Source organism: Myripristis murdjan, chromosome 14, assembly GCF_902150065.1.
Source record: "Myripristis murdjan chromosome 14, fMyrMur1.1, whole genome shotgun sequence".
Taxonomy (NCBI): Eukaryota; Metazoa; Chordata; class Actinopteri; order Holocentriformes; family Holocentridae; genus Myripristis; species Myripristis murdjan.
This window is the reverse complement of record NC_043993.1, coordinates 13,108,848-13,123,513: the sequence shown is the minus strand read 5'-3', so window position 1 is coordinate 13,123,513 and position 14,666 is coordinate 13,108,848. Positions and strand designations below refer to the sequence as shown.

Genomic DNA, 14,666 nt, shown 5'->3' with positions numbered 1-14,666 from the left:
AGGGGTCCAAACTCATTGGATAGCCCGTTACAAAGATGGTGTTTAGGAGTGTACATAGGAACATTAGCCATTCACCTGGTAGTAGTCTGAACAGTCCTGGGCTTACCCCATCAGGGCCTGCTCCTTTCCTTGGCTTCAACTGATGGTCAATCACATGTTTGACCTCTGCTATTGTGATAGGGTCATCCAGTAGTGGTATGTTCACCTCCCAGTCCTCCACATGCAGGTTTTCTTCCTGCATTGTACATATAAAATGCAAGTCAGAGTGTTTAAGGGATTACATGAAGCTGATGTAGTGCCAAAACATAACCATCAAACAAAACACATTATAGAAAATGTCCTATAGTTTGCATACAAATCCAAATCCAAAACACCATAAAAAACACAAACTGTTTTGCAAATACAAAATGCGCCTATCAAGAAAAAAGAATACATTTCTCATATATAATGCTTCAAATCATACTTAACAATGAAAGAGAGCATGTTTGACAAATACAAAAAAGCATTGTATGGCATTTGGTAAAATCCTGCGGCTCAGATCTTCCCACAAATATCCAAAATCTACAAATATTCATAAAAAATGACAATGGCACCATGTTGTTGCTATGATTCTTGCACAAATGTCCATAGTAATTCTACATTGTGAATTATTTTGGCCACAATAATAATTGTGTAATGCAAATCTGATATTCTGGCAGCCCTAGTTTGTAGCTAGTCAAAAACTTGGCACTGTGGGCATGGCCTGTGAGTGGCCCAATCTGACCACTGTGGGAGTCCCTCAGGAGTCATGGCCACCATTCCAAATGCTAGAGCCTCCTCCACTAGGTCTCTGTATGACTGCAAGTGCAGAGTGTTTAAGGAATGGTGACACAAAGAGAGACACATTCCTTATCGGTATTTGGTGGGAGTGATATTGTCATTCTTGCAGGGCCTGATTGACAAAGAGAAAGCCTTCACCACACTGTATTTGGCAGCAATCACCACCTTCCACGTGGGATTTGGGGGGAAAACCAGGTTCAAAAGGGCCGCCCTTTTGAACCGCTGTAGGAAGCAGGCTTGAAACATCTGTGTCTGAAGACAGTGTTGTTTCTTGCTCTGGCCTCAGCAAAATGGCTTAGTAGTATCCATGTGCTCTCTGTGCACCCTTTTTTCAGTTTGTCCTGGGTGATGTTCGGATCACACTGGTGCCCAACCCGGCCTTCATGCCCAAAGTGGTTGGTTCGTGTTCTCCTGCTGACCTAGTGGCTTTTGTGGCCTCCCTTGGAGGGTAGCGGTCATACCCACTATGTCCAGTTTGTGCTGTGCACATTTACATAGATGAAATGAGGGGCTTCAGGCGGAGGTAACAGCTGTTCATTTCCTGGGCTAATCTGCATAAAGGGGAACCTAGCAGTGCCTCTCACAAAGCAGTGCCTCTCTCACAAAGCAGTGCCTCTCCCACAGAGGAGGAGTGGGTTAGGAGAATTTAAGCAATGCCGGAAGAGGCGTGTTTGTGGTGTGGTCCTGCTCCTGAAACTATGCTAGATATCTTCAATTCACTAGTAAGGACCACACCAACAACAAGATACGATTTAACGATTTATTGCGAAGTGAATTGTGATCTTGATTGAAGGTTTTGTAGTTCAGTTGCGTGTGGGGAAGCTTCTTAGGGAATCTGCCGTAGCTCCCAGTCATGACAAACCCCCCCAAAAGCTTCATGTGAGACAGGACTGAGTGGATCTGAGATCTTTGAGATCTGAATGAATGTAGCGGTAATATGCTTGAGATGACCAGTGGCCCATGATTTGAATTAGATGTTCAGAATGCCATTATGGGAGGCTGAGGAGGCTGCTCCAATGCGGAAAGAGTGTCCAGGGTAGAGGACTGCAGATATGCCAGAAATAGAGAGGATTTAGTGAAAGTGCTGGTGGAACCAGAAGCGAGTGGCTATGTGTCCAGATTTGGAGACAAACAGGGGATCTGACGATGAAAGGCTCTGGGCTTTATGAAATTCCTGGTAGTTCGAAATAGACTCAAAAGGATTCAGAGGTGACTGGACTTTGAAGAAAAAGACTGGTGTCGGCTGTCTGGATTGATTGGTTTTGGTTCACTTAAGGTAGTACACTGTGGTGTCGTCTGAGAAATACAATAAGTCGGAGATGCAAGCATGGCGGCGAGGGTCGAAGTATAGGGAGGAGATGGTGAATTCGGAGCATCTGAGGAACCCGAAAAAGGCATGCAAGAACATGGCTTCCAGGGTTCAGACCATGCTGGGAGAACTGTATCCAGATTGAATGGTCTGGATACTGATGAATACAAGGTCAGTGGTAAGGGGAAGACGACGAGGGTTTTGCGCTGGCTCCTGACGTCAGAGGCCTCTAAGGAGGGATGATATTTGAGGATGGCTGGAGGCTAGACCTGGGGAGCCGGTTAGGAGCTTGGAGAAAAGCTTATGTCGCTTAGGTATATTTTAATGGTGAGAGTTCTGATAGCCAAAGAAGAGTGGGTATAGGTGATGAAACTGGTCAAGGTGACGAGGTTGAATGATGGGAAGATTAAGTTGTAGTGATAGTGGAAGAGATTGAAGCACTTGGAGGGACCGTTGTTGGGTAGTTGTCTGCAGAAGGGGTCAGCTTCTGAACTTCTGTAACGAAAAACGGGAGAGAGTCTGCAATGGTATTCAAGTGACTGGGGACATGAGCAGCTTGGAGGATGTACTGGTGAGTGACAGAGTGCCAGCTTAGATGACGCATGAACGGCATGATGGATAAGGAATTGGAACGACCTTTGTTGATGATGTCAACAAATGCCAGGTTATCGGAGTAGAGGAGGACAGACTTGCGAGACCATTCATGGCCCCGAAGGATGGCAGCGACTATGATGGGGTATATTTCGAAGAGTGCTGAAGATGTCGTCTCGCACTCACTAGCGAGCTCTGGGGGCCATTCTGCTGCCAACGATCTTCCATCGCAGAAACCCCCAAAACCGGCCGATGGAGCATCGGTATACGAGTTAATGTCATGAGGGTGAGCCAGATGGTCGTCATAAAAGAAGGTAATCCCATTCCAGTTTGAGAGGAGGTTGTGCCACAGACGGAGTTCGGCCTGACTGGAACTGTGAGATGAAGTCCAGCAGAGAAGGAACAGTTTCAAAGTTGCAAAGTTTCAAATTTATTCACACATTCTTAAAGTTATTACAGGAATGTGACAGTACACACATCTGTAGACGAAACATTAAGAAAATGCATGAACGGGTCCCCATGGAAGCTAGATAAAGTTTATAGGTGGGGGCCCTGAATTATGAAAAGAAAAAAAAGAAAAAAAAAAGAGAAAATTAGATAATGCAGTGTGCAGTGCTGCAGCATCATAATGATGCACATACATTAATAATCACAATAACCAACAATACATATGACATAAACAATCATACAGTCAATCATACATACAGTCATCCCAGAACATCTATCGTGTAGCAAGTTATATATAGGTAGATAGTAATTTAGCATTTAAGTTTCTTTTGAAGGTGGAGATGGAGCACAATATCTTCAGATTGTCATCAAGACTGTTCCATATCTGGGGGCCCCTGCAGACAACACTCAGACTAGTACATTTCAGATGTCGATGTTTACCCATTAGAAGGTGTTTGTACCTAGTTTGGTGTTGGTACTGGGGGCGGCAGATAGGGACCAAGTTGCTGAGTCGGGGGTTAAGGCCATAGACAACTTGAAACATGAGACAAGCACTGTGGAATAGATTTAGCTCAGAAAGTCTTAGCAGTCCATATCTTTGGAAAAAAGGGCAAGTGGCATTGGGGGCACACCAAGATAGGGCCCGTATGGCTTTCTTTTGTAAGCTAGCGAGTTTTTGAAGGTAACTAGGAAATGTATTAGACCAAATTATGTTGCAGTAGTTCAGGTGAGGTTCAAAGAGGGTTCTATACAAGGTAAGTAAAGCTGGTAGTGGAAGAGAGTGTCTGAGTTTATAGAATAAACCAACATATTTTGATAATTTTTTGGTCAGATGTTCTATGTGAAACTCAAAGTTGACAAATTCATCTATGAGGACACCCAAGAATTTTGTAGATACCACTCTTTTGATCAACTGACCATTTATATTAATGTTTAGCGGATCGGTAATGTTATCCTTTCTGTTTGAGCGGAATAGAATGTAATTTGTTTTGCTAACACTGAGTGATAATGTATTACATTTAAACCAAATGTCTACTTTGGTGAGCTCTGTGCTGACAATGTCTTGAAGGACGAATGGGTTTCGGTGTGATGTGAATAGATTGGTGTCATCAGCAAAAATTACCTTATGGAATAAGCTGGAGGAATTGACAATGTCATTAATGTACAGGATAAATAGGAGAGGCCCTGTATGGAACCCTGGGGGATCCCAAAATTTATGTTCTTACAGGATGAGTTGCAATCATTTATGTAGACATATTGTTGTCTGTCATAAAGGTAACTTCTGAACCAATTGAGGGCGAGGCCTCTGATGCCATAATGATGGAGTTTGTGCAGTAAAATATCAAAATTAATGTTATCGAAAGCCTTGGATAGATCGAGAAAAATACCTATTCCATAGTTACCCTCTTCTATACAATCATTGACTTTTTTCAACAAGATCGAGAATAGCCATACTGGTTGTGCTCTTTTTCCTGAATCCAAACTGAGATGGAGCAAGGATATTTAGTTTATCAAGATAGCTAAGTAGTCTGTTATAAACTACTTTTTCCATTACTTTGGAGATAGTTGGCAATAGTGATATGAGACAATAATTGCTCACCCGATTTGAAAATTGGTATGACTTTTGCGATTTTGGCCATTTTCAGCACAATGCCGGTGGATGTAGAGAGATTAATGCAATGAGTGAGTGGCTCAATAATTGCATTAACAATGGCTTGTAAAATTTTGCTGCTTATCCCATCTATGCCAGCAGTGTTAGAGCTTTTTAAGTCCATTATGATCTTAAAAAGTTCATTGCTGTCTGTTGGACTCAGAAAGAAAGAGTGCAGGTAGTTACCAGCTAAATAGTGGTGGAAGGAGGCCCCCTGGGGTTGGTTGATGTTAGCAGAGAGATTTTTACCAGTGGAGGCAAAATAGGAATTAAAATTGTTGGGTAAATCACCTTTAATATCTTCAGTATCTGGAAGGATGGTGGGTTTGTGGCCTTTGTTCAGGATTTCATTTAACACCTTCGACAGTCTCCTGCAATCCCCCTGTGATGAGTTGAGTTGATCAGTGTAGTGGCTGCTCTAGCTCTTTCTAATTATGTGGGTGAGCTTATTCCTGTAAGTGGAGTATTTGTTTTTGTTGTCAATGCTAGGATTTTTTAGATAACTTTTGTAGAGCTTGTTTTTGTGTTTGATTGATTTTAAGATCCCCTTTATGATCCAGGGATTTGAGACGGTAGTGCGGCATTTGACCATTTTCACAGGGATGGATGGATTGATGAAAAAGGGAGTTGGATGGGAGCCTTCGATTGCTTCAGGTAGGCCGATAACTCTAATGTTGTTCGGATGGCTGCGTGATTCAAGGTCGAGGACCTTGGTGGCCAACTTAGCATTGCTGGTTGTTAGCATGGTGCATTTGGTTTTGAGAACTTTCAGACAGACTTCTTGGTCGTTCACACACGTCTTGAGATCAGTGAGTTTGAGTGAGTTGAAAGTCACGGTGGTTTTGATGTTGTCGAGTTTTGTCTCGAGGGCTGCGAGAGCTAGGTTGAAATCACTGGAGATGGCTTGACAATGGGTCGCTAGCTTTGTTTCCAGCAAATTTTTTGCTGAAATTCATTTCAACACTGGTCCCTGCCTGTCTGAGAATCTTGTTTTTCTCTCTTTCACACAGTGTGCCCACACTCTCTCCCTCTCAGTCTTTTATTCTCTCACTGTCTATGATGCGGTTTATAATAGTGGTTGTGAGGATTATAGCATGCACACAGGGAGCATGCTGTTTTTCTCCTCCAGTGTATGTGTGTATGTGTATGAACAGAAGCGGCAATGGATAGCAAGTGGGAGTTGAAGGCCTGCCCCTGAGGAATGATACGCGTGGTAAAGTTGAGGTGGCCTAAGAGAGAGAGAGAAGTTGACATTTGGTGCAGTGAGGTGCGAGGAGGACGTTCGAATTCGGGAGGCTGATTTGATTGAGCTTCATGACTCGAAGAGAAGCTTGCAGCCGATTTGTGTCCAGAGTGACACTGAGAATTTCCAGAGATGTGAAGGGGCCCTCTGTTTTCTTGGCAGACGGAGGCACTCCTTGGTCAGAGAAGACTGCAGTGAGTGTAGCCAAACCCGAAGCTGGTGGTGACGAGGGTGGGGAAATTATGAGAAAATCGTCCAAGAGATGGACAAGATACGGAATTTTGTGATTAGAAAGCAGAAGCTCTTCTTTGGCTCTGGAATGGATGAAATTACTTGGCATGGACGGGGATAGAGCAGGAGGAGACTGGGTGGGAAGACGCTCCATACGGGGAGCATGTAAGGGCTGCACAGCGGCTAAGATGCGGCAATAGATTTCATTATCGAGTGTGCCCCAGTATCTTCGTTGAATTGATGAAGTTGGGCTGCTTTGGAAGCAAAATGGACGTGATATTAAAGAATATCACGATAATTCTCACGTGAGAATGCTGGTAGCCAGCAGGGGGTGCTGGCGTCACAATGCCATAATCCTTAGCTACTGCAAGCTGCTGTGACTGCTGGATGTGAGTGGCAGGTGGCGCTGGCATCCCGGTGCCAGGAGTCCCGAATGGCAGCAACTGCTGTTTTTGCTGAATTAGAGCTGGGGAGGGTACTGGCATCCCGGTTCCAGGATCCCCAAATGGAGGAAACTGCTGTTGTTGCTGAATTAGAGCTATGGAAGGTGCTGGCATCCCAGTGCCAGGAGCCCCGAATTGAGGAAACTGCTGCTGTTTCTGTATTAGAGCTGTGGAGGGTGTTGGCATCCTGTGCCAGAAGCCTCTTGCTGGAGGAAGCTGCTGTTGTTGCTGGAATAGAGCTGTGGAGGGCCCTGGCATCCTGGTGGTTTCTTCAGTAGTGCCTCTTTCTGCTGACTTTAAGCTGAAGGGTGTCGGTGCACTGTTCCTTTAACTGTGGTGGGCGTGGTGACGTCATCCGGAAGGGAAGAAGGAATTTTTAAGGGAAACTGGCCATCGGGGGACCTTGCTGGAACATGGTTACGTCACGATTGAGGCTGTGTTGTGAGGCCGGAGTTGTCGTCTTGATGGCGGGGAATTTGAGATGTCTTCGGGGGCGATGGAGTGGGAGAGTGGCGGCGGCGATGGCCTGATGTTATTTGCTTCTGCCTCTGTTTGCTGGAGGAGGAAGGCTTGGGCACGTGGAGGAATCGTCCGACAATGATGATCGACGGATTTTGGATGGCGGAAAGCGGGGTCTCAGGCACCGAAGCAGCGAAGATATGCTTTTTGTCTGGTGCTGGAACTGTGGAGAAGGGCTGATAAAAACTCTGGGCCTGATCATCCTGATCCCGGTCAAACAAGTTGTCATTAGATAGGGAGAGGGAAACAAAGTCCATGCTGGAGTGAGGTGAGTGGCTGCCGAGTAAGGTTCTAAGGTTAAATTAAGGTGCAGATTGCTTTGAGTTTAGGACACAAAGTTGTGGGGTCTCAGTTCTTGCGCAGAATATGAGAGTGACAGAGGAGGAGTGGGTTAGGAGAATTTAAGCAATGCCGGAAGAGGAGTGGTTGTGGTGTGGTCCTGCTCCTGAAACTACGCTAGATAGCTTCAATTAAGAAACTACCACACTGTAAGACACTGAAATGAATATTATTAAAAAGAACTTAAGGTCATGATCCAAAACTGTGGTTCATTGATTAATTTGAGCGCGAAGGCTGACCAAAAAAACCCTTACTTAGCACCAGTTTTTTGGTTTTCCACTGCCCAAGCAGGGGCCAAACTGGTGCCAAACTGGTTCCAAAGTGGTGCTAGGCAAGCACCGACTCCGAGCAGGGGCTAAACAGGAGCCAGAGGAAGAACCGATGACGCGGCCCACCGCGTCATTGGTGGGCGGAGTAGACTCAAACGGGAGCAGCAATCGCTATAAACGTAAAGCTAAACATACTCACCGTTCGTTCCGACCACGAATACGAATATAATTGCGTTTTTCACCTCTGGGCCGCAATGTAGGCTTGTAAACACACGAGCAGTATTTGCATCACTACGGTGGGTCGTCCATGTTTGTTGTTGTGATTCCAAGCGAGTGTCTCGCACACCCACGTGATCACGTTTTACGATGACGTAATGACGTGGCTCTGACTTGGCGCCGCTTGGCTGTTGGCCGGTGGAAAAGCAAACCGGTTCTTTGTTGGCACCAGTTAAGCACTGGCTCTAGCACCAGCTCCGAACTAGCACCAGGTTCTTTCTGGTGGAAAAGGGGCATTAGACAATAGAATTGTTAATGTAATATGTACAATGACAGTTTAATTCTACATTTAATATTAAATATGCCCCTTATCAGATTTTGACTCAAAATAAAATTTCAAATTAAGTAATATCATCTGCATTTGTTTATAAACCGGTCTTTCCGAATCTGCATTAATATATGCTATGTGACTATGGAATAATGGTGTCAGCATGACAACTGAAATATAATCTACACTTTTGCCCTCTCTAGAAACGCACTTGAAATTTCATTATCAAAAATTTACTACAGTATTTAGTTGTTTAAAATCACTGCCCCAATGTAAAAAGAGAAATAGTGCTTTGCCATTTATTGTATTCATCAAATATATTGTAAATGAATTCTGAGATGACTGTAGTAATGTGTTCACAAGCCTCCACCTGGCTGAAAGATGATCTCATCCTAGTGGTTTGGGGAGACCAAATTTTCCATTTGACAGGCCAGGACAGTCTCATTAAGCACATCTAAACTACAATAGTTAAGCTGTTAAATTCTCACTCACAGGGACTAAACGGGGCAAACAGCTTCAGGTTAGGTTTACTGGTGTGCACCACAAAATCAGTAATTAAAAAAAAAAATGTCTATGTTTCTATGGACATAATTTCTTTGTGTTACTTCAGGACACTGACAGTACAAATAGAGGGGGTATCCTTTTCCATTTGGAAAATAGCTGTGGATTTTTTTTTTTTTTCAGATCAGTGTATTTTAATGCAAATTATTAGTGCTAAATGGGAAACCAGATATATTTTTTTTCGGCTGTAATATATAAACATGATTAATGAAACAAAGATGAACAAACAAAAACAATTTACACAGTAAAAGTGTGTAAAATTGTGTTTTAAAGTTGTACTTGAGTTGTACTTCAGTATCATCAACAATATACAACTGCAGCAGCAAAACTTGAGACCACATCAAACACAGGCTTGTTCTAAATGTAATTCTTACATTTATTTTTTTTTAACAGAAAAAAAAAAAAAACATCAATCCACTCAATGCAAATTTCATATTTTTGTCTGCATGCATATGTACAAAACTGATAATGACCATGTAGTCTACTGTGGAAGTGCATCACTGAAATGAAATACATTGAAATGATTTCCATTCATAATAAAAGAACTAACCTCCAAGTGAGGGGGGAAATCATATCACACATAGTTTACTGTAAGAAATCCCATTTCCATTTTGTGCTCATAAACCAACACAAGAGGGTGAGCCTCATTTTAAATGAGGCTTTAGCAGAAATTCAGTCAAGAGGCCTAGCTTATCCTCATGCCTAGGCCTAGAGTTACATTTCTTACTTTAAAATCCTGGATTTCTCTTTTCTCGTGCATGCGCATTCATAACATTCCTTGCTGCCAGTGTCAGGGGAAGTCAGCTGAGCTCCTCAATCTTAAAATCACCCTGTAGATTCTAAGAGCCAAAGACTTTATGATGATAAGACTTTATCATCACTTATCTGTTGTAATACAAACTCATCTTTTCCCATTCACTTGTCTCTCCTGATTGAAGTGTTTCATATGTCAGCATTCAGAATAGTTCAAGAAAACACAATGTGTGTGTCAAAGTCCTGTCAAACCTTTTACACAACTGCCCATGCACAATGTTTATATACTAAAAATCTGCGCATTTCTCACTACACTGATGTATTCATGGCAGAAGCATGATGTTTCTACGCAGAGTGATGAAATTTTATTCCTGTGTGGTCATGCTTAGAGAACTTTGTTTTTTTGTATTTATTATGTTGTCACATTATGTTTTGTCAGTTAGATATTTACTTATTGCATGGGTGTTGATTTTACTATAACATATTGTGAATCCTCCATCCTCAGTCCTCCAACAGCTTGATAATACTGTGAATGAATGTACTGAATCACAGGTCATCAGCTTTAATATTAATATTGTTGATCTTGGTATCTGAAAACATTACAAGCAATCCTGCATTTGCAATCTCATCTCCTCTCATTGCAATATCTGTAGCAATCTAGACCTTATTTCTTTAGTCCGTAGAAAGTAGACTGTGGGGTTGATGAGAGAGGGTATGAGTGTAGAGATAATCAGCAATGCATTCCTCTCAGTCAGGTTCAGTTTCACTCCTATTCTGGTCAACAGCACAGAGACCAGCTTTGGAGTAAAATAAGCAACCACAGGGATTAAATGGCTTACAACTGTGCTGAACAGCTGATGCCTGTTCTCATTGTTGGGCAGTTTTAGCACTGTGTGGATGAGCTTCATATATGACAGTAAGATTAAGGGAAACTGAGCAATTAGCCACAAACCCACGATGATGCCGACAAGAAAATAAGGCTCAGGGTTCACACAGGCAGCCCTAATTAAAGAAGGATAGTCACAAAAGACATATTTGATAATTGGCTGGCAGTATGGAAGATTGTCAGCCACAGAAGCCATTTTTGCCATGAAGCCTATGCCTATTAACCAGGACAATATGATCAAAATAAAGATCCGAGGGTTAGTCAGGATACTGGCGTATCTGAGTGGCTGGCTGATGGCAATGGTGCGGTCCATTGCCATGAGGGACAGAGTCAGACACCAAGTGATGTCCCCCAGGTGGTAGATGTACATACGTGAGATGCAGGAGTAGTAGGAAATCCTTCTGTCCTCAACTAGCAGTACTGAGATCATGGTAGTACTGGCACTGGTGGTGAACATGATATCTACCACAGCTAAGTTGCAGATCAGCAGGTACATGGGACGATGCAGCCGCCTGTCTGTGACAATAACACAAATGTTGGTGCCGCTGCCGAGAAGAACGCAAAAGTAACATAGCAAAATGAGGCAGCCCAGAACCTTTTGGTGAGGCAGGTGGTCAAATCCTGTGATGGTGAACTCTGCCACGTACTGCCTGGAAAAATTCTCAAAAGACATCCTTAAGCATCTGGACACAGTGAGAGACTAAACACCTAAATGCACAGTCCCAATATGTTACAGAAAAATGTTGTTATGAATAAAAAACCATCTGCTCTTTAGTGCTGCAATAATCTGCACTGGTGTGGGCGCATCTTGAGCAGGGATGGAGAGATGAATGAAGTACTGTCCCAAAGCTATATCTTATAAGATTTACCAGAGGTCATGTGGTTACTATGGTGAGATGGGAGGAGGAGACAGAATAGGATCATAGGATCAGGTCATGTTTTGTGTGATTGTATTTCTTATGTATTTTATTTTATTTTATTTTAATGTTTTTTGACAGGGGCGATACAACATTGCCACAAAAAAAAGGGAAAATGTGATACATATAAGATGTCTAGCCTCAGCTAATTTGCAGTCTTTGTCCCTGGTCAGGCTTTTGGAATACAATGAGATATACTGAATCAATAAAAAAATAAATAAATAAAACGTTAAACATTAGGAAAGTGCTGTTATGTTGACAATGACTTCGTAGGAAATTAATGTTCACATTTCTGCTGCTGCTTGAGCCAGTGTTTAACTTTCACACTAAACCTCTTTAGGTCTGTTTGGGATTTAATTTTCTGATGGTAAGTAATTCCATAGGTGTGTACTTTGCACTGAGAGGGATGATTGGCCAAGTGTTGTCCTGCATCTTGGAATTTGACAGTTCTGCTTGGTTCTGCTCCTTGTCATTGTCCTAGAGTGCATTTACATAACTGTAATGATAAATACTTCTAGTGTACATATAAAATGCAAGTCAGAGTGTTTAAGGGATTACATGGAGCTGATGTAGTGCCAAAACATAACCATCAAACAAAACACATTATAGAAAATGACCTATAGTTTGCATACAAATCCAAATCCAAAACACCATTCACTAACTAGGACCACGCCATTGTGTAAAGTTTAAATAGTTTATTTGATCAACAAGAAGATTCAGGAAGGGATAAGATGAGGGTCGTTGACAATGGATGTTAGTGTCGGGGGGAGTGATGGAATCTTGATGAGGGTGGATGGCGTGTGCGGAGAGAAGAAGAAATCAAGGCTGGAGCGTCTGGGAACCCGGGGGAGGAGACTCAGGGTGGGGGCACGTCTCAATGAGCAGTTTTTTCTGCTTCATCATCCCCAAAAGTACTTCACTGGACTAAGCGTGCATGGGCTCTGTGGATATCTTGGAGGTGGCTATGGATGTAACTCTGGTATGCTTGAGAAGACCAGCGGCCGAGGATTTTAATGGTATGGTCCGGGATTCCCTGACTGGATGCAGTTGAAGCGGCTCCCACGCGAAAGGAGTACGATACGATACGATACAACTTTATGTGATCGGAGTAAAGATGGGGTGAAATGCCTGACTTTAAAAGAACTTGACGAAAGTGGTGGTGAAACCAGAAGCGTGTGGCGACTCGGCAGGATTCAGTGATGAAGAGTGGGTCTTGGGGTGAGGCATGGTGTGCTAATCTATGGTTAACGTATGTTTGGATGGGTTCAAAAGGGCTCAGGTACGAGTTTAATCGGAATAGAAAAATGGGATGAGAGAGACCGAGCTGGTCGGTTTTGCTTCGTTTGAGGTTGAACCTGAGGATGTTCGATGAGGGGATGGAGATGTCGGAGAGGCTGGCATGCCGTGAAGGGTCGTAATTGAATGTGGAGGTGGTGAATTCAGAGCAGCAAAGAAAACCGAAAAAGGCAAGGAGGAACATGGCTTCGAGGGTTGAGTCAATGGTTGGAGATAGATAACCTGCGCGGAGGGTTTGGATGCATCGGGTGAGGAGGTCTGCAGTCAGGGGCAGATGTTTCGGTGCTAGTGGACGCTCTGTCTTTTTTAAGCCTTTTATTAGCATGTTGACGTGGGTATGAGTAATGGAAGGGGCTGGAGTTCCGGGAAATAAATTGGCGAAGAAGTTTATACCACTAAGGTATGTTTGGATGGTGGATGCTCTGATCTTGAGAACGGAATGGGAGTAAGTGATGAAGCTGGTTATGGTTACGATGTCGATGGATGGAAATGGTAGCCTGTGTACATTATGAAAAGATTTGAAACAGCTCCATCCTGAGTAATAAGATGAGAGAGTGCTGAGGGCTAGGCTGTTTAGGATTGTTTGTTTTGATGTATTGACCAGGTGGCGAAGCTGATGGTTTAGGGGAAGATTGTGGTTGAAAATGGAGGGACTGGTGTTGGATGAAGGTCCGAATTGGGTGCCAAGGTTCTGAATTTCTGAAAAGAAAAACGAGAAAGGGAGTCAGCAATAGTGTTTTTATAACCGGGAATGTGGGCGGCGCGGATGATGAATTGATGTTGGGCGGAAGTTAGGGTCAGTCTGCATACGAATTTCATGACGTCCAGAGATTGGGAGCGGCTTTTGTTTATGATGTCAACGGTGGGTTGGTTGTCTGAGTGAATGAGGATGACCTTAGAAGACCACTCATGCCCCCAAAGAAGTGCTGCGATGACAATGGGGTACAGCTCGTAGAGGGCTGAAGAGTGAGAAAGTGAGGACATTTCCGGCGGCCACTTGGAGGCGAACCATTTACCGCCATAGTAACCGCCAAAACTGATGGAGGGAGCGGCGTCCGTGTATAACTGAATGTCTTCGGGTTGGGTCAGGTGGTCGTCATAGAAAAAGGACATGCCGTTCCAAGAAGAGAGGAAGTCCCGCCACATGTGGAGCTCCATCTTACAGGCGGCGTCCAGGGTGACAAAATCGTGGAGTGAAGGAATGGTGGCAGATATGGCTAAAAGTTGGGAAATGAAGGAGCGCCCTTGGGGAATGATGCGGATGGCAAAGTTAAGGTGGCCCAGGAGGGAGAGAAGCTGGCGCTTTGTACAGCGGGAGGCTAGGAGGTAGTTAGATATGTACAAGGAGATACGGTGGAGTTTCTCGATTGGCAGGGCGGCTTGGAAGGTGAGTGAATCGAGTTAGATACCGAGAAACTCGAGGGATGTACTGGGTCCTGCCGTTTTCTCTGGGGAAAGGGGGACACCGAGCTGGTGGAAGGCTGACTTGAGGGTGGAGAGGCCGTGTGACGGGGGTGAGGCTGGTGGGGTAACTGTGAGGAAGTCGTCTAGAAGGTGGATGACGTATGGGAGTTTGTAGTTATTCAGCAGGATCCAGCAGAGTAGTACCGGCCTTTCCAGTGGACTCCGAAGAATCCCCAATAATCTGGGCGGATGGGTAGCACTTTGAATGCGCTAGTGATGTCTGCCTTGGCCAGCCAGACGCCACGGCCGGCGCGACGGATGAGATTGGTGGCGTGTGTGATGGTTGAGTAGTGCATGGAAAAGTCCGGGCTGGGGATGAGGCTGTTGATGCTAGGAGTAGCAGTACCGTGAGGAGAAGAAAGATCAATAATGAGTCTCTTTTTT

The 14,666-nt window shown here is 43.9% G+C and overlaps 1 protein-coding gene across 1 annotated transcript; it reads right to left on the bottom strand.

The window, feature by feature from the left end:
- Nucleotides 1-10,354: 10,354 nt before the first annotated feature.
- LOC115371752 (olfactory receptor 10G7-like) lies at nucleotides 10,355-11,278 on the bottom strand. Its single transcript, XM_030069265.1, has one exon. It carries the CDS (start codon nucleotides 11,276-11,278, stop codon nucleotides 10,355-10,357), a length of 924 nt encoding a protein of 307 aa, XP_029925125.1.
- Between the last annotated feature and the right edge of the window lie 3,388 nt (nucleotides 11,279-14,666).

Bases quoted from the DNA above. Each gene is read 5' to 3' on its own strand.
- LOC115371752 (XM_030069265.1), bottom strand. From the start codon at position 11,278: ATGTCTTTTGAGAATTTTTCCAGGCAGTACGTGGCAGAGTTCACCATC.